The sequence below is a fragment of the Maniola jurtina genome, chromosome 16 (genome assembly GCF_905333055.1).
Source record: "Maniola jurtina chromosome 16, ilManJurt1.1, whole genome shotgun sequence".
NCBI classification, from domain to species: domain Eukaryota; kingdom Metazoa; phylum Arthropoda; class Insecta; order Lepidoptera; family Nymphalidae; genus Maniola; species Maniola jurtina.
The window spans coordinates 5,761,006-5,781,983 of record NC_060044.1 but is presented as its reverse complement, the minus strand read 5'-3'; the positions used below and the strand labels follow the sequence as shown (position 1 = coordinate 5,781,983).

The window sequence follows — 20,978 nt, the reverse complement described above, 5'->3', positions numbered from 1 at the left end:
AATGATTAATGAATGATTGATGGCGATATATACAAATGAAGGTGTAAATAGCTATATCATGATAATATAAGCGATAATGGTACAGTGCAATGAAAAACTGATTTACGAATGATTTTTATACGACAGTTGTCTTACCCCAAATCCTATAGAACTGCTAGTTGATGTTGTACTCGATAGTAAACTTGGAGAGCTGCCTTTAGCACTACTCTGTTGAGTCTTTCCGCTATTTCGAGACCCATCATTATTTTGACTACTGGTGTGACTTAATCTAGAATTTTGTGGATATGCATGGTTTTCCTTGCCCTCTTGATTACATCTACTAGAAGAGTCTGATTTTTGCAGCTGATATGTATGTTCCTGTTGATATGTTGCTTCGTTCTGACTCAAGGGCGTCGCCAAACTTTTGTTCACAACCGAGAGAGGCGTCGAGTGTACCGTCATGTGATTCACGTTCGTTGCATTTTGATTCTTACTATCTTGCTCGGTTGCTTTACCATTGACTTCAGGTTGTTTTAGTTTACCATTAGCATTTGGGAATTTAGTGTTATATGGTAAAGTTTGATATTTCGGATCAGATTTGCTTGCTGCAAATTCTGGAGGAAATTCTTGCTCATTTATTTTCTGTTCTTTACCAGTTTGGTTACTATTTGAACTGCTTGTACTATTTGGGCTGTATTGAGGTTGTTTCGGATACTCAGAATATTTATTCATATGATCAAACATTTGTTTCTGGTCATACGCGTTCGTAATACCTTGTTGAACATGACTAAATGCGCTACCCTCATGTTTATTAGTATATTGCCCTTGGTACTGACTATCTTGTACGTTCGCTGGCATGTGAGGGTAGTTACCGTTATACAAGGGATTCATCATCTGTTTCTGTTGCAAGAAATGAGCTTCCTGTTGTATTAGATGACTCTGAATATTGTCACTTTGTGTCAGCTGTTTTAATGGCACGTTGTTTTGAATAACGTTTTGCTTCATGGCCTGTAAAAAGATAACATCTATTATTAGTATTGAATATGAGTTCAAGGAAGAGTTTTACGAATTAGTTGGGTAGCCGAGCTATTTAGGTGCCTACTGTAATACATCAAAGTAAAACGCCGAGTCGCAACAACGGTTTACTATAGACTGCTTAAATCAAATGACAGCTACAATATTAGTTTGTAAAATACCCGCACCACATTACAATATACTACACCTACTACCTACCTAATAATTAGTGGTGCTAGACAATGCACAATACTGAACTAAGCCTCACTGAACGCTTATAATATATTTTTTTTAGTATGATTTGTAATAGGTCCAAGGAAGTATAATATGAAGCACGCCACACGACGGTGCGCGAATGCGTAACAGCAGCGGGCAGTTCCGAAGCGTGTTCGGTGCTGTCAATCTTTATACAATTGCTTGTATTAAAAATTCTATATGCCGTGTTGGATATACCTACCTACATAAAATATAAATGAAAATGTCGTCCAATAACAGCGTTTAAGAAATCGTTCTCACCCAGAAAAGAATGCGTTTCCTATTGATTAAATAATAAGCCTTTATGTTCACTTACTTGGAAGTTAGTGTTATGAAGGCTCTGCGCGTGTGGAACATGGTTGTACGGTTCCACCGCGGCTACGTTCCCTCTCGCCTGCTGGTTCTTTGGTTGGCTGTTCGCTGCGTTGTTGCCGGCCGGGTAGTTGGGGAGCTGCTGCATCGGCGTTGGGTTGTTCGTTCTGTAAACAGTTTGGGCTCAAATTTAGTTATTGCTATTTTTCACGTCTGTTGGAAGACTGATGGACGTTGAAGACAAAAGGTCTTTGACAAAACGTTGTAGGAAAAATTGCATCTCGATAAACGGTAGTAGTAAGAAAGTAGTAGAAAGTATGTACCTATCTGAACAAATCTGAAATTAGTAGTAGTATTGTCGACAATATAATGAGGTTTGTTTGTATTTATCATTTAGGTAAAATATATTTGTAACGCCATTGCATGGCAAATGTGGAGATACTCTGTAATTAATTTTAAGACCTTTGTAAACCTACATTTACAGCAAATAAATGATTGATTAATTGATTGATTGAATGCACCGCATTGAGAACCTTCTCCTTTTAGGAAATCCGTTAAAAAGCTTCTGTTCTAGTTGTGACAGTGAACATAAATCGATTGTGATGGCGCACTTTAAGCAACGTTGATCGAAGTCGGTTATTTGATGGGTGATCCGAATTTGTCCTCTACTTGCCGCCGTGCTTGGAGAACAAGTTAACCTGTCAGCCCTAGTTATTATCACTATTATGGAACTAAGATAGACCTCAAAATCAGAATGTATTATATCTATGACAGACACGTAGGCATGCTGAAGATCTGAAAGTCCACCGTATTACCCCAAGAAAACTCCCAAAATTATATAATAATAAATGGAAGGGATACGGTCTACAGTAAGGATGAATATGACGCTGAGGAAGAAGGAAAACAGTGAATATCTAAAAAAAAAGTAAAGTCTATATTTATAATGAAAACAGTAAAGTATCTAGATTTCAAGTAGGTACTTCCTAAGTCCTAACTACTGTTTCACTGTCAAACATAAAGGATTTTTTAGAAAATAAAGAGCTCCAACCAGCTTTCAATCACACCTTTCCGATTCCTATCCTTAATCATTTAAAACACATTTTTTACGCGATAGACATTTTATAAATTGGTAGTTACGATCACTTTTAATATTTTTCACAAAAATCGAATAATCGCCCTCCTTCGCTACCCTCGGCTTCTTATCGGCGGAATTTCAATTAAATTTCCCCGACATGCTTTACATAAATCGTTTTACGTTGGTATCTTAAATAGGTAAGTAGGTACATTTATTTTGTAACTGAACTTACAAACAGGAAAATATGGCCAAGGTTTAAAATTCATTTCAAGATTAAGAGTGGACACACTGCTTATTTACGTACTACATAAACTTAGAAATGAAAAGTCAATCAGAAATAAGTAGCCTATACGCATCCTATACGTTGAGGTTTTAGAAAAAATGTGGGTAGGTAGATAATAGTGAACCATTATTTTGTTCGTACCTACCTATGTGTGTACCTTATTAATTTCTTCTCGAAATGGAATCTGAAATTACTGACATAATTTTGTATAAGAAAAATTGTGGCATATTTTTCTTATTGTTGCATTGTTAAAACTGAATGGAATGGATTTCAGATCACTTCATTTCATGACGAATTTGAGTAGGTACAAACAAAATAGTCACTATTATCTACCTACCCACACTTTTTCAAAAACCTCAATGTTATTATTTTCAAATCTGTAGGTATAAGAGTAGATTTTGTACTTTTTTTTTGGCTAAGCGGGGATAGCCTAGTGGTTAAGACGTCGGCCTTCTACTCGGAAGGTCGGGGGTACAATCTTGGGCACGTACCTCTAACTTTTCGGAGTTACGTGCGTTTTAAGCAATTAAATATCACTTGATTTAACGGTGAAGGGATACGTCATGAGGAAACCTGCATGCCTGAGAGTTCTCCATAGTGTTCTAAAAGATGCGTGAAGTCGACCAGGGCCCGTTCTCAGTAGTGGGCCGGCGGTGGGATGATCTGGTTGATCATGACAGTGATGATAATCTGCTTAGCCATGTTTATTAAACAAACAATTATTATTTATTTAGGTAGTACGACAAAAACAGGCCCAGAGTAAGTGTAATAAAGTTAAATTAACGCGACTTTTAACGATAAATAACTGTGAAACATTCAACAGGAACTTGGAAAGTAATTACAACTTCAAGATAAGTAATAAATGTTGAAATCTCTTTTCTTTGTAAAATAGAAGTATAAAGGAAATAACACAACTGAGTAGGTAGGTAAGAAACGGATAGGTAGGTAAATAATGCATTTTCTTGAAGACGTTCAAAGTGGCTTATTAAGTTTTATTTTGATGGAGAATTCTTCTAAGATGTTGGACCTTTGTTGGACGGTCGCTTCTAGCTCACTCTACAGATTCAAATATTAAACAAAAAAATACGAGTACGACAAGGATCTTTTGGCACTTGAATAATATTGACAGCGGGGGCGTAGTTGTAAAACAAAGGCTGCCAGCAAGTAGCATCTCCTCAATTTTAGGGAATATGTTGAAAATGTCAATGTTGAAAATCGAGTATGTTTTATTTCCTACTTGAGGATGCCCGCGGCTTCGCCCGGGTGGATATCGGTTTTTTTAAATCCCGTAGAACCTCTTTGATTTTGTAGGATGAAAAGTAGCCTTTGTCCTTCTTCGGGATGTATCCTAAGTCTGTACCAAATTTCATTAAAATCGGTTCAGCGGTTGAGCCGTGACAACGTAGCAGACAGACAGACAGACACATTTTCGCATTTATAGTATTAGTATGGATGAGGTACGGAACCAAAGAAGGTCGGGAAGTAGGGCTGGGAGGAGATATTACAGCTTACCTTTGTTGGGGTTGTCGATGCGCGGCCGCAAGCTGTCGGTTGAGCGCCCGTTTCCTCAGCAGCCTTGCCTGCAACTCGGACACCCTTCGGTCTATGCTCCGCATTTCCTCTTGCCTTGCACCAAGGGCCGCTCTCTGCGCCGATAGTCTGCCATTTTGCTGTTCGTTTAACTTATTCCGGTACTGGAAATAAAATAAATAATAACTTTAGCAAAAAAAAAAAAAAAAATTATGGGTATAACATCCGATAATACTTAACTGTAAATTATTAACCTATGAGTCGAAATGTTCTCTTAGTCGGGTTGTATGCGGAAGGATCTGGCAACCCACCGCAGTTTTATCCCAAGAGAACTCCTACCATTATAGGATTGCATTATAGGATTAATAGCAAGGGGGCACGACTCTCAGTAATGAGGAAGGAATACGACTATAGAGAGAGAGAGAGATAGATATACCTACCTATTAAATAAATTAATAATGAATTCCGAGTGAGACATTCCAGGGGCTGCTGCTATTCTGGACTGGACCAGTTTAAGATGTCTAATTTTTTTTTTTATGTAGTCTCCGACTTATCGAAGATTGTTTTATCTTAAAAATGTGAACATGTTTTTAAAATACTCTGCGGACCAAGAATTTCAGCGATTTTTGGAATACTTAAGCACTTTTTAGGATGTCGTATCCGAAGTGCAACGAGACCCTATTACTAAGTCTCCGCTGTCTGTCCGTCTATCTGTCTGTCACCGCTGACAGACTGCTGGGCTATATCTCGTGAACCGTAAAATAACAGTAGAGAGTTGAATTTTCAAAATATTTCTTTTCGTGATTTATATTTTGTTAAGTATCTTTTCCCTACCAAAACTTGTTAAGATTTTGCTACCTAGAGGTAAAAAAAGTTGACAAGAGGTAATAGGAAGGTATGGACAATTAAGGAAGGAATGAAGGTAAGGAAGGATGTAAGATGTAAGATGTATCATTAAAAGTTTGGGAAGGAAGGAAAAAATAGACATAAATGCCTACATATTATGTTGTTACGTCAAATGTACCAATTCCATCTTTCGGGGAAATTATTTACTTACCTATAATAGAAAGTTTTTTGCGGCGTTATAAAGCGGGCTATTCACGCGCCTTCCGCAGGGGCTATCTAAGAATTTGTCTCTGAATTGCTTCTTTCGTTGTTATGTAATTATGTATTTTTCATTTGAAGTCAGACCATACACAGTTACAGTACCTAGGCAAAATGGAGCCTACATTGTTCCTGCAGCAAGGTGGCAGAAGTGTAAGACTTTCCTGGCTCCCTAGATCAGGGATGATCTTGGGAGCTAGGTCAGAGTCAGAGTTAGGTCAGCCTGCGCATGGTAGTCGTGTGTGTAGTGCAATTGGAAAAATATCGGGTTTTGATAATACTGGAGTATTCTGGGCACACGACGTGATTTCCTTTAGACTTTTACTCTCACATTGAATGGCAGTTATGTGCGTAGAAAAAAATTGCCCCTTTCGCCACTGCGACTTAGATTGCCCCTGCGGCAGGACGGTGTATGAGTAGCCTGCTTTACCTAATAGGAAGCTTTTTGCGTCGTAGTATCAAAGTAAATTGGGCCAATTTTCCGGTAAACCACACGAAACAGGTCACGTCAATCGTATTAAGTTTTTCAATTCATATTACAAGTATCCTTGTACGCCAAAAAATACCAAATCGACCATTACTGGAGAGAAAATCGTTGACATGGAAAAAATCATTCTCATGGAACTGATTCACGTCGTGAATGGATTGCTAGACAGATAAATTGCGGGTAGGTACATAAATTGGGCTGACATTAGATCATTTGGTGCCCATGTCATGTTTACCTACTGGGTATCTGTAAACATTTTCCAATTACGGCCGAAAATAATAATAATAATCACCCGCAGCGGGTTAGCGCGGGGGCTGTGCAGATATGCGGGGCCTCCCTATCCCAATTGCCATCTCGGCCTGTCGCGTATAGTAACCTACGTGTAGCTTATGTAATAATGGTTTTAACATAAATTGTGTAAGGTTATTTTTAAAAAGTTGATTTGAGTTGTCAAAAATAATATAAAATTATTAATTTAGCTGATGAAGGTAGTTTGGTAAAATCGATATTTGGCTCATTCGATGTCATACAATCTGTTACTAGGAGGCCAACAAGATTGAACTTGCATAAATACGGGTGTTTTGAAGGTTTTAGTTCAGTCTCCTTCTGAGATTCGGAGATTTTCGGTATTTGGGTTGTGAACTGGATAATTAGATGTTGTGATAGCAATCACGCTCTAATTAAATTATTTATTTTGGCATTAGTTTGTTTAGATTAAAACTCTCGGATAACCTTGCACATTAAACTTGTGTTTTTTTGTGTTGGTTTTGGAGAGGACATTCCAATAATTCGATAAAAATATTTAAATAATACCTGCTTTTCTGAGTGACGCCAATAATTCAGAAGCGGGATGTGTCTCACGTTTTCTTAATTTCGCTTTGGTATCTTTTTGTAAACAACCCACATTTGATTAAAATTTTTATTAAGTTTGATTTGGTGATTAAAATTTTTAGTTTTTTTTTAAATAATTTAGTCTTTTGTGAATTGGAAAGTAATTTGCAATGAGTGGTTCAGATTTTGTATACATCGAATGAGAAGTTAGTCGTTTGGATTTATTGTTGACTTGATATTAAAACTGAGAGTTCGGCAGTTCAGGGGTAGGTTTTAATGATTTGACGGAGGGTAGGATAGCCCATGATTTGGATTTGACTTAGGGCAAGGAAGCCCGCGACTGACATGACAAGATTATTTAGAAACACGAGGGCGTGTTAAATTCAGGACGGCCGAACTGTAAGGTTATTTTTAAAAAGTTGATTTGAGTTGTCAAAAATAATATAAAATTATTAATTTAGCTGATGAAGGTAGTTTGGTAAAATCGATATTTGGCTCATTCGATGTCATACAATCTGTTACTAGGAGGCCAACAAGATTGAACTTGCATAAATACGGGTGTTTTGAAGGTTTTAGTTCAGTCTCCTTCTGAGATTCGGAGATTTTCGGTATTTGGGTTGTGAACTGGATAATTAGATGTTGTGATAGCAATCACGCTCTAATTAAATTATTTATTTTGGCATTAGTTTGTTTAGATTAAAACTCTCGGATAACCTTGCACATTAAACTTGTGTTTTTTTGTGTTGGTTTTGGAGAGGACATTCCAATAATTCGATAAAAATATTTAAATAATACCTGCTTTTCTGAGTGACGCCAATAATTCAGAAGCGGGATGTGTCTCACGTTTTCTTAATTTCGCTTTGGTATCTTTTTGTAAACAACCCACATTTGATTAAAATTTTTATTAAGTTTGATTTGGTGATTAAAATTTTTAGTTTTTTTTTAAATAATTTAGTCTTTTGTGAATTGGAAAGTAATTTGCAATGAGTGGTTCAGATTTTGTATACATCGAATGAGAAGTTAGTCGTTTGGATTTATTGTTGACTTGATATTAAAACTGAGAGTTCGGCAGTTCAGGGGTAGGTTTTAATGATTTGACGGAGGGTAGGATAGCCCATGATTTGGATTTGACTTAGGGCAAGGAAGCCCGCGACTGACATGACAAGATTATTTAGAAACACGAGGGCGTGTTAAATTCAGGACGGCCGAACTGTAAGGTTATTTTTAAAAAGTTGATTTGAGTTGTCAAAAATAATATAAAATTATTAATTTAGCTGATGAAGGTAGTTTGGTAAAATCGATATTTGGCTCATTCGATGTCATACAATCTGTTACTAGGAGGCCAACAAGATTGAACTTGCATAAATACGGGTGTTTTGAAGGTTTTAGTTCAGTCTCCTTCTGAGATTCGGAGCGATATCGCATATTTTCGGTATTTGGGTTGTGAACTGGATAATTAGATGTTGTGATAGCAATCACGCTCTAATTAAATTATTTATTTTGGCATTAGTTTGTTTAGATTAAAACTCTCGGATAACCTCTACACATTAAACCTGGTGTTTTTTGTGATGGTTTTGAGAGGACATTCCAATTATTCGATAAAAATATTTAAATAATACCTGCTTTTCTGAGTGACGCCAATAATTGGTACCTTCCCAATGCAATATTAATAATGCAATAATTAGTATGCAATTATTAATTAATTGTGGAATCAGCGTCCAAACACAGCAGTGTTCTCTCAAAACTACAATACGGGGCTATTCAAGGGGCGGATAAACAAATTTCTCAAAAGCCGGTAATGCATTGGCAGTCCTCTGGTGCTGCAGGTGCAGTTATTTATGGGGGTAATCTTAGTTGGTCCCGCCTGCGTTTGATCGTATTAAAATAGATATTGAAATATTTTTGTTCAAAAAAACTTTTACAAGTGCTTTTAAATCAAGTGAATCTGCCATTAGTTCAGATAACAATTAATCGGAAAATTAAAATAAAAAACTTTTTTGATACGAAAAGATGGTAGGTTTCTGTAACGACACTAAGTAAACAAGATGTGGATTCGAATACCAACTGTCGGGTATAAAATTTGTATCTACATGAATATTATTTTAAAGATATAAAGTTTGTAGGGGGTAATCTTCGGAAATGATGCGATCCTGAAAATTCTTTCACTGATAGATATAGTTTTAGCTACATTATCCTCGAGTGGTATGAATTAAAAAGGAAAAGAAGACTTTATAAATATCATCATCAGCCTGTGGACGTCCACTGTTGGACATAGGCCTTTCCCTATAGAGCGCCACCACACACGGTCCTTAGCCAGCCACTTCCCGCCAGCCATCCATCGTGCTGGACGGCGGCGTCCAGCACGATGGACCGACGACGACGCTATGACGCTACGCTTGCTGAAACGCGGTCTCCACTCCAGGACTTTCCGCCTTCAACGGCCATCGCCTCTACGACAGGCATGGCCTGCCCACTGCCACTTCAGCTTGCTAATAGTTTAGGCTATGACAGTGACCTTGGTTCTCCTGCGGATCTCCTCATTTCGGATCTTATTCCTCTGGGGATAAATCTCTTTATAAATGTAACCAGATGTAACCTGATATTCGGCATACCAACTAGCAAGGTTCGCAAATGCATATTTTATAGACTCTTCAATTTAGTTCAGTCAATTTCGCATATCGGTTCGATCGGATGGCGATGCATTAATACAATGCAATGTCAAGCGTAGCGATTCCGATATTGAATTTTCATTTCTGATTGCACTCTCACACGCCAAAATCACTTGTATTAATGGCGATCAGAAATCGCTACGTAATAGCAATTATGCCCCAATGATCGTACGAATTAACGATATAGTCATAGCAATAATGAAATGGATGAATTGCACAAAACAATATTGCGCATCATCAATTTTATTATTGTAGGTAGTGGTTGAATCCATACTGATATTATAAATGCGAAAGTGTGTCTGTCTGTCTGTCTGTCTGTGTCTGTCTGTCTGCCTGCTACCTTTTCACGGCCCAACAGTTTAACCGATTCTGACGAAATTTGGTACAAGGTTAGCTTATATCCCTGGGACGGATATAGGCTACTTTTTATCCCGGAAAATCAAAGAGTTCCCACGGGATTCCTAAAAACCATCCACTTAACCGATTTGTATGAAATTTGGTACCGAGGTAGCTTGCGTCCCTGTATTGACATTTTGTTGTCCCTGTGTTGACAGGCGTTTTATCCCGGAAAATTAACAGTTCCCACGGGATCTTTAAAAACCTAAATCCACGCGGACGAAGTCGCGGGCATCCTCTAGCTCTAATAGGTACTAAATTCAATAAATTAATCATAAGCATACTACTTTTATCAGTACCTACTAATCTTCTTGCTGTAATTTCTTTATCGTACGTATCAAACTTTAGGATTGTTGTACGAGTAGATCGTATGACGTAATGAATTCCTTAAAAAAATCTACGATAGATTTTTTGGCATGTCTATAATATTATAGAGCCAGCGCGTGCCAGACCTTCGTTATTTTATAAAAGCTGAAAGTTTCTCTGCGTTTTGTCCCAAACACAGCGACGAACGATCGGCGACTATGAAGTTTGGATCATCGTGGCTTTGGGAGATAACAGGTAATGAAAATGATGGATATAATCCATAAGTGTGTATTTACCTGTTTGCCTGTTATAGCTTATCATGGCCATTTCGTTTAACCGATTTTGACAGCACAGGGGTAGCTTGCATCCGGACATAGTAGTTTTCCCCCCGGAAAATCAGAGTTCCCGCGAGATTTTGATAAAATCGAAACTCAGGTGTATCCGCGGGCATCATCTAGTTCAAAGTAAGGCTTTAAATTGAGCAGTCTCAAATATTACTAATTATGCCTTGAAAAAACTACAGACTGAACGAAGAGTATTCAAATAAAATAAGAGCCTGATTTTTCAAAGCGAAGAAACTCTAAAATACAATTGGGGCATTTTTTATCGAAGCCTCTCAAGACGGGAATTCTCTCGACAAATTTCATCCCGGAGGTATTTCGTAAATTGGCAAAGTAGACAAAGATGAAATTAGATACCTGCCTAACGTTGAAGATCGTGATTAACACTAAGCCAAAGCTTTAATTATTAAGAGCTAGATGACGCCCGCGGCTTCGCCCGCGTGGATCATCTGTTTTGAACCTTTTTATAGATTTTTAGGTTTTTGGTAGAACTTCAATCAATCAATCAATCTTGATTAATCCACGAAGTTCTACCAAAATTAGTAGATAAACTAAGTAAGTACCTAGTAAATACAAATACATCTATATTTAAATAGGAAATACTGGCCGCTCAGCTACTATACTAATTTTCAGGTAATAAATAATTCCTAGATGATTCGATTCTACTTTTAGGTGAGTAGGTATAATTATTATGCATATTCCATATTTGAGCTTCACTTTGATCACCTAGGTATATTATTACCTACTATAATTTGGTATTTAATAATTTAATATTTCTTTTTTTTTAGTTATACGTTTTAAGTTCATTTTATAGAATTGACAATTATTTTTATTATTACATCTAATTTTGTATGTTGATACAAATATTTTTTTTTATTACTACGTTTCTTATTAATTCAAAAACATACAAAATAGCTTTAATAAGCTACGCTAATTAATATTTATCATCACTTAGGCAGGAGCTTTACCGAAATTGTTACTTCGTGGACCTTTCCTTTTCACTGTTGAATTAAATTTTAATTTATTTTCTAACAGCAAGAGACAAAGAAAATGTCATCACAATTTCTTAAAATAACGTTATTTCCTACTCAACCATTTTTAAACATCTATTTTATAATCTAACCGTGAATTTTTTAGTTATTTTAATGGGTTATATTTAATTAATTCATATTAAAAAAAACTGGTGTACAAGCGTTATTATTTTTAAATTACGGTGAAGGCAGGGTACCGGTAGTCATACTAATTGCTAAAAACTTCGACGGTCATTATTTCTTAAAAGCTTCTTTCTTAGTTTTTTTTTTTCAAAAATTAAAAGCCTTAAAATTTTTAAAATATTATTATCTATTCAACGACTAGGTATAGGTATCACTCGAAAGCGTGAACCACATTTTTTTCGGTTGTCGCTTTCCATTTTCAAGAGTTAACCTGAATTATTATTTTTAAATTTAAATAAGTAGGTACCTGCCATCCTACTGTGCTTTTTTTAATAATTAAAATCTTTAAAATCGCTGTGAACCACAGACAGACAGACGGACTAGATGTTAGTTCGTCATAGTTCCACGGACATACGGATCGACTGGATTTTTATTGGATACCTACCTATAGGAAAAGGGCCGAAGAATAAAGGTACTTATTCTGGAATTAAAAGTACCTATCTCTTAAGCTAATTGAATCTAAATCCACGGCAAAACTTCTTGTTTAAAATTAAAAGTGCTCTGTGCACCTAATGATTTCATGCTAATTTACCTAATTTAGAAAACCTTACATCTATGTCTAAAGAGAATATAGAATCACAAACCGATTTCATGTTAGCCCGCTTCCATCTTAGCTGCATCATCACACCAGGTGAAATCGTAGTAAAGAATAGGTAATTTATACTTAGTTGAATAAAAAAAACAATACCAATCAAAAACCGCTATGTCCACGTTAAAACACAAACACAGATTCATACGAGCACTGCACAAACACTTGGTATAACAGTCAGAACTTGGAACACAAACTGTTTTGACCGTTTGTTTATAAGTCACCCACGTTGTATGGAAGGTCAGTGAAATTGGATGTAGCGCGCACGACGCTGTACTTATAACTAAATTGTCAAATTAGAATCTGAATCAAACGTTGGCAGCGGGACACAAGCGAAATTAGTCGGCCGTCATGTCCTAGGACGCAGTTAAGATCTAAAGGCTTGGTCAGACACAACGTGGGGCGACAGCGAGGCGCGACGGAAATGAACAACTTTGTGGACAGTTTTTGATACCCATAATATTGTCATACTGTTTTCATCAAAGATTAAAGAACAATTGTATTAGAAATTGAAGACGCGTTCAGTGTAACGATTTGCCACAGGTTCTACAGCCTCATTACAATCAGTGTGACACTCTCGCAGATTTTCTCAGCAACGCTCTGTCGAAGAAGCAGCTGCGAAAACCCGTTGTTTCCGACTGTGCTTAGATTGCTGGCCGTCGCGCGTTTGATATAGCCAGGCCTTTCAAGTAATGTGATTTTGCAGATGATTGGACTTTATCTCATAAGCTCCAATATGCCGGGTAAATTAGGTTAGGATGTCTTAAATTCGTAATAAGGTCGATTGTACCCACTTCGTTACGGACATGGAGTAGAGTAGTAAGTTATTTTAGAATAGGATACTTACTTACAACCTCGACTTCTTTATTTCTTTTTACAATTTTAATAGTTTAACAACCGAAATTATAAATTTACGAGTATACGAGTATCTGTCGATAAGTTACTAGTCAACGTTGTTACTTGTTAAAAGACGATACAATTTTCGGTAAATAACAACGTTGCTAACATATCGACAGATTACAGATAGATTGCTTTATTATTGTTATTATTGTTTTATCTTAAAAATAGTCACTTTCAATTTCAAGGCTCGGGCACACAATACGCAATGACACTGCAGCACGACGAAAACCTCCAACGAGTCGCGTTAGAAGTTGTAATAGTTATAGTGTCTACGTTAAACTATTTATATACGTATGTCCAAACCTTTAGTCCCACTCATGAATTGATATTTTCAATGATTCTCAAGTTCTGACCTATCATCTTTCTTTCTGCTTCAGGTTCCTCAATGCTGAGGGAGTATATATTTTCCTTTAATTATCTAATGGAAGAAATCTTTTAAAAAAAATAGTGTGGTGGACTCTCAGATCGCATGTATTTCCGGAAATATTAGGTAGGTATCGGTATTAGGTATATAAATACCTAGTTATTTAGTAAACAAAGTTAGGGATAAATGGAAGCTTCCTAGAAAACTAGAAATAGCGCAGCAAACAGGATGAGAATAAATGTCCAATAGCATTATTTGAAAGGATGGCTTGTTTATTGGACTGAATTTCGCTACTTTCGAGCTACTTCTTTAGATACTTTTAAATAGCTAAGTAGGTAAGATCTATTTAACTTCACTTTCGTATAGTATTCGTTTAAAATATTTTATTTTATTCATTGAATTGACAATATTTTTACCGAACTTCACAAAACCTTAACTTTGGATTTTAACTCCCAAAAGCACTATACCTACTCCCAGTCCGTGGGCACTGCCAACACAAACCCCCGAAGTCCTGAGTATACTTCGGTGTCGTGAGTGAAACATCGTTGTTAAATCTAGACTAGTCATAAGCGCCATAAGTTGACTAACATGAAATAAAGTTTTTTTTCATTTCACTTTCATAAATAGTTTGTGCCTTCCGAGATCTGTTTGGTGGTAGGGTGCACTTCCACTGACGCGGAGCTAGGCGGAGTGAAATTCGGACGGTCGTGTTGGCTAATCACAGTGACATTTCCACTCTGCATCGGTGGAAACTGCTTAATGGAGCGGAGCAGACTTCCAAGTAAAATATAAGAACACGCGGCCCCGAGCCGGACAGAACGGAGTCGAGCAGGCTGTAGTGCCGAGCGGAGGGTAGCGGAAGGGTGCGGCGCGGTGGGTAGGTTAGATAAATTTGACTAATCAGAATACGGCTCAATGCAGCTCTAGTCTGCTCAACTCAGCTCTCCGCCACTCCACCCCGCTCTTTTTCAATGGAAACCCTTGGAACTTTTCACTGCTCTACTCCACTCCACTCCGCATTACTACAATATAGCAGAATTAGCTTGTTGTTCCTTGTCAACGTGTAATTAAGAATTCACGATGTGTATCAAGTGCATGCGAGTGGTTGCCCGCAACCTACTTGGCGCGGTGCTCGCCGCAGACAGCTATGCAAGTATCGACGTACTGGTCATGATTCTTTGTACTGATAAATATAGCATGCGATACCAAAGTCAATTTCATGACCTCATTTTAAACAACGTAACACGTAGTAAATAATACCTAGTTAGTAGTTATATTATGCTATCTTCTGCTAGCTTTTCACGGTCCATCCGTTTGACCAGTTTTGTTGAAATTTTTTACAGAGATAACTTGCATCCCGGGGATGGACATGGCTACTTTTATCCCGGAAAATCGAACAGTTCCTACGGGATTTTTAAAAAACCGGTATCCACACGGGTAAAACTGCGGGCATCCTCTAGTATTATTATAAAACAGAAACATGACTGAGTGATTGACAGAAAACGCACTGCCTAAACCGATGGCATTAGAGATTTGTTTAAAGGACATATTCCTTGAATCTTTTAATCCGTGCTTACAAAATAGGTATAGTTTTTTTAAAAGCCCAAAAAAACCGACACAAAGCAGCGATTTGCGATAGCACAGCAGGATGTCATCTAGAATGCGCGTATATGCGTGTAAGGTCTGTAATATAGCCATGTAGGTAAGTACCTACAAGAACTTGTAAGAAACACGTTAAACTCAGCACGCAACTGTAGCAGCCACGCGGCCTTCTTCTTCATAGAACTCCTTGTATTACAACTCTAAGTAGCCACGTTGGGCGCATATACGTCGCGTTTTTTGTGTCTTTCGGGCCTAAAAGTAACATGTCATCGATATTATCCGCAAAATTCGGCGGAATGTGTTCGGTTCACAGAATTTCCTAAATCCTTTGTGCGTTCAGCCAAATATAATGTATAGGATTAAATTCCTTTAAATGATTTTGCTAATCTATTTATTCATGGCCAAATAGATAATACAATTGGTTAGAATATTTTCAAAGGGTTAAATTGTTTAAGCATTAATTTAAAATGGAAACCTACGCCTCACTTTGATTCATACGTTAGGCTGACCGCCCATTGACTTTTTCATCTGAGACAAAACTTTCTAAGTAATAAAAAATCGGCGATATGTACAGTAGGCAAAATCTAAATCGTAAGAAGGCTCGCGACTTCTGTACTCCGCTGTTAAAATCCGAAAGACGTTTGTGGGAATGAGCGTAATCTTTTGAACCTAATAAAATTCCACAATTAATTTTAGACTTATATTTACACAAGATTAAAAAAAAATCTAAAAATAAGTGTGCTTTTGATATCTAAAAGTAAGAATGCTTATGATACCAGCGAAGTGGACTATGGCCAAACCCATGGTCATGGTCCACCGTAGTAACTAGCTAGAACTACACTGTTATTTTTTTTTATAAGCCATGGCTGCTAAAGTAGCTAGACGCTCAGGCGATAATAGTGGTCAATGTGTGGCCAGCCTTACGTTTTGTTGAATCCTTTATCGCCATATAAAATAGCCGTCCCACGTACCAACATGTTGTATGTTCTCATTTTACAAACAAGATAGACCTCGATTTAAATTGACAATATACGAGTAGCTCGCAGCGTTTTCAATTTCACTCATATTATTTGTACGTGCAATTTGCATGTTTACTTCTTAAATTCATTTTATTTAAATAAAACTTAAAGCTAGCCTCATCTAATTACTACACAAATCATGCTCGCGTGGAATGGTGCCAAGAATACTGGCTGCATTCCCGCGCTGGACAGCCAGGCTGATCCGTCGCGCAAAAAATGAGCCAGCCCTTCTGCCACCAGATGAGGCTATTAATCGCAGTGAAATGTCTCGTAAGTTTTTTTAGCACTATGACTTCATGTCCCCAGGGTCTCCCTGGGTCATCCCCAGGGCAAACGTAAGGTTCTCATTCGTGATAAATTTCATCCGACCAATCAGATTTCTAAAAGATGACGTAATCATTTTATCTAATTTCTCAAGAATCTGATTGGTCTGCTCTCCGCTTTGATGGTTACTGGGCCTAACGAACGACTCGAACAAGCACTCAGGTCTTCGGTATGTACGTTCGTTCATTAATAATCATAATATAACTAACTCCAGATAAAGCTATCAAGCTTTCCACTTACCATAAGTTCTCTTCTAAGCTTATCAAGCTCGTGAGCGGAAGGCGGCGCGGGCTGGACTCTGCCTCTTCTCAACTCTTCCAGCTGCCTCGTCAGCTCTTCCACCTTCGCCACAGCCACAGACAATTCCTTTTCCTTCTCATTGAATAGCGCTCGTATTGACTCTAAGTCACTAGCTGGAAGAAAGAGAAGTTCATTTTTACAATTTTTTACAAATAAACTTGATCCTATAAGGATGCTCCATTTCTTACACGAATGCCTAAAAATGAGTGAATTAGCATGAGACGCAAGTGGTCCTATATGACATATATTTTTGAATCGATAGTTTTGTACGAAATGACTGTTGACCTCCTACAGTAATTTCTTACATTGATCGATACCCCACACACAACAATTCAATAAAAGGCAATCCGAAGCAAAAAAAAATGTCATTTCACAGTAAAATCGGCCAGATGCGACCAATTTCAGCGCTCCAAGGGAAATACCTCCGACCTTTCAATTACAGAAGACAATAAAGAGGGTTTATCTGAAACGGCCTCTTTGAACCCTGACACTGAATAGATAGATTGATTAAATGAAAACCGCTTTATCCAATGCAATTGTATTTTCTCTTGTAAATTATTTATTTAAAAGAACTTTAATAACAATAGAAGATTATGATTTCAATAAAAATTAACTTTCTATAACAACGGTAACATTATGTAAATCTAAAACATATTAACATTTGAATTAACAATGTTAATTCAATGTTTTTTTTTTTAATTCATACCAGATAACTTCACCACCTGCGACTTCATCCGGCTGGATAGAGGTATTTCAAAAATCCCGCTGGAACTCTTTCCGGGACGAAAAGTAGCGTAGGTAATCAGAGTAGGTATAAGCTATCTCAATTCCAAATAGTCAAATCGGTTCAGTCGTTGTGGCGTAATTGTGTAACAAACATTCAAACTTACACATTCATAATATAATATTAGCATTTTCACAAACGTTTTATGTATTTACTTCAGAGAGTTTTTAAAAGTAACTTCAATAATTGCGTTTCCAAAGCAAAATCCGAACGTTTAAAAGTTAATTTAAACTTGTACAAAGGCAAGTCCAAACTTGCCTAAAATGTTATTACTTAATCCGGGTTTTAAATATTGACAGAATAAAATATTCAAGACTTACAGATTGCGATACAATATCCATAATAAACTCGAAATCGCAATGAATAAAAAGCCGATAGAAACAAAGAGTCGTTTGCGCCCCCGGCCCCAGGGCGTCAAATATCGTAGCCCGCAGGCAGTTCGATGCGAACGTATCGCGACCCATTTAAATTGGTCTATATTTCCTGCCCTAAGTGTGTGTTCAGGCGTGCCACACCATAATAACTCTACTGCGCTAGAAATCGTAAGTAAAGGTGAACGCACACTTATCCGAGCCGAATGAGCCGAACGAATCGAATTTCAGAATCCTGTATATGAAATCTCATGAAACGCACACTTCCCTGCGTCGAATCGTTTGAATTGGAAGTAGATTTCATATAGAGAATTCTAAAATTCGTTTCGTTCGACTCTTTCGATGCGTTCGGCTCGGATAAGTGTGCGTTCACCTTATGTGTGCAGTCGCGCTGTAGCCTCCTGAAGTTGCTGGTCTCAGGCACTAATAATAATAATTACAAAGAATGGTACTCAGCGATATCATCAGTAACCACACGTGCGAGACAACCATTGAAAGAAGCTGCAAATTGTGGACATTTCAAGTCGTTGTGCGTTAAGCGTTTTCATACATTTTCATGTCCAGGGCATTTTTTGCCGCTGTGTTGTGGTTGTGATTGTAGCACGTCTGAAAGGACACTAAAATGGAACGATGTCACTGAAGGCGATAAGGTTTTAACAGCTATTTCATGTCGTTCAAAAATAGAATCTAAATTAGTTAAAAATTCATCAGATTGAGTTATACGTTAACAGAATATTAGTACAAACCGCTAACTTACGAAACGGCCTTCCAGGCTTCAGCGTTCGTCTATCCTGCCAACTTACATAACTTGACTGTCTTACAAGCAAGAGTGAATAGGGATTTTCTAAGCAAGCATGTTACAACTTACATTTCTTTCCATCGGGCAAAATAATAAATAATTGAAGTCATGCGTGAGCATAACTGTCTTGCAAAAAAGCACATTTTATCGTAAACTCATTTACCAATTTGATAGCAATAAGCCATGTTTCAGCACTAAGCAGTGTGTTTTTAATTCGTAGGTAAATGAGATAATTATATTAACAAAATGCTTATAAAATACTAGTGTTATATTATCATAGTGTAAGTTATAAGAACTATAATCTTGATTAAAATAATCTACATACCTCCTAAGGAAATTTATGTCTACAATATTAAGCCAGAAGCCTGCCAATTTATTTACGAAATAAAATGGAGCTTCGTACGGATTCTATAGATACTTTTACTCAGAAATGTTAGGACTTCCCCGTGGATTAACTATCAAAACGTCACATAACTAAATAAACTGAATAAATTTAATTATATTCTATTCTATTCTAACTGACGCAAAATGAAGTACAACTACTACAAGTAAAAACAAATGGGATTTCACGCGCACAGCGGGTAACATGAAAAATGATCTTAAAACGTTAAGATATCGAGGAAAATTATTTATGGTTCTTCCTTACCCTGTAGAAAACAAAAGATACGTTTTTTGCATAAGTTTCCGCTCTTGGTGTACGTAATTAGTTTTTTTTTCATGACAAGGAAATAATTAAGAGTTGATTTTCGTATCTATTAACAGAAAGGTCTAACCTTAAGTAAAAACTTAATATTAAGTACCTAGAATTTAGACCTTAGATGGAAAAGTCAAGCTTAAAATCAATCAAAAAGCATTTTATAAGCAAGGGCTCCCACGTTAGGACTCACGTAAAAAGTCAATTTAACCCATAGATATATATATATTTAACCATTTATTTTTGACACGCCATCCACCTAAAACCATAGACATACAATTTTCGCTTCGCTCAAAGACTGACAAAGTGAGGGAGCGAGAGTAGTTAGATAAGACACACTGCCGCGAGCGAAAGCGAGATAGCGAAACAAGATGCCGATAAGTCATTGTTTACGTGAGTATCGGTCCTTATGAGTTCGGCCTGTTCCAAGTCGAGGTGATTTTTTGCATTTACTAAATAATTTTACGATTAAAACGTAAAATCTATGTCTTGCCACCATGGTGTCTTGTTCAGTGAGCGAATGTGACGTTACAAGACGTTATAATCCGCGTAAATACACGTTTCACAGGTAATTACTGATTATTTATACTAATTGTTTATAATCATTATTTCATCATTTGTTGTTTGAAAATTAGGCAAAATAGCTATTGGAAGCTTAGATGATAGGTTTCCCTTAAGACTTATCATCAAATTACATTGCTAAATGAAGAATTTTTGGATATTTTGTGTAAAATTTAAAAAAGTTTGTTTACGATAGGGATTGACAAAGTAATGACGTCACAAGTATCGATAGTCGATAATCGTGTCTACCGGTAGGTTTGATGTGATAGGTTTAATGTGATGTATGTAAAATACAATATAAAACACTAGGTACTTTCCAATAAAAGAAAAGAACGAAATAAATATTTTCACTAATTTTTATTTTATTTAGCGTGACTTAGATTTCATATACAGGGTTAAGGGTAACCCGTACATTACTGTATTTAAGTGCTTATCGGGGAGGTCATTAGCTATGAATTGAGCGCCATATATACTATTTATTTTTATTAACTTGTCACTTAGACATTATATCAGAGTGTTATTGTAATTAATCAAATTAAATTTACTTGCACCCTTTAAAAAAAAAAAAGGTGGAAAACCAACAAATTCCGGTAATTTATATGAAAATCCCAAAAATTGCTCTATTTCTCAAAAAAAGATTTTTTTAAAACGTCTTTTAATAGTTTTCTATCGAAATATCAATAAAAAATGTTATAAGGGGTTAAAATAACTATAAGTATCTCAGAATTCATTAATAAATTATTTATATAAAATATTAAAGTCATTTCATTAATAAATAATAATCTGTTACCTAGCTTTAGCTTTGTTACTATTTGTGTATTTGAAATGTATTTGATTTTTTAAGATTATAAGATGTTTTTTACTTCACTTCGTTA

At 36.6% G+C, this 20,978-nt stretch overlaps 1 protein-coding gene and 1 long non-coding RNA gene across 6 annotated transcripts in view; one reads left to right on the top strand and one right to left on the bottom strand.

The window, feature by feature from the left end:
• The window catches only part of LOC123873469 (apoptosis-stimulating of p53 protein 2), a 339,385-nt gene that overhangs the window by 9,572 nt on the left and 308,835 nt on the right, over nucleotides 1–20,978 (bottom strand). For all 5 annotated transcript variants that reach the window (XM_045918318.1, XM_045918319.1, XM_045918317.1 and 2 more), the window contains 4 exons: nucleotides 16,835–17,007; nucleotides 4,431–4,612; nucleotides 1,565–1,727; nucleotides 136–987 (listed from right to left, as the gene is read on the bottom strand). In XM_045918318.1, the coding sequence (XP_045774274.1) occupies nucleotides 136–987; nucleotides 1,565–1,727; nucleotides 4,431–4,612; nucleotides 16,835–17,007 (1,370 nt within the window). The remainder of the gene's footprint in view (nucleotides 1–135; nucleotides 988–1,564; nucleotides 1,728–4,430; nucleotides 4,613–16,834; nucleotides 17,008–20,978) is intronic.
• LOC123873471 lies at nucleotides 3–18,545 on the top strand. Its single transcript, XR_006797693.1, has 3 exons — nucleotides 3–84; nucleotides 15,234–15,238; nucleotides 18,534–18,545. It is a non-coding gene; the product is annotated as an uncharacterized LOC123873471 (long non-coding RNA).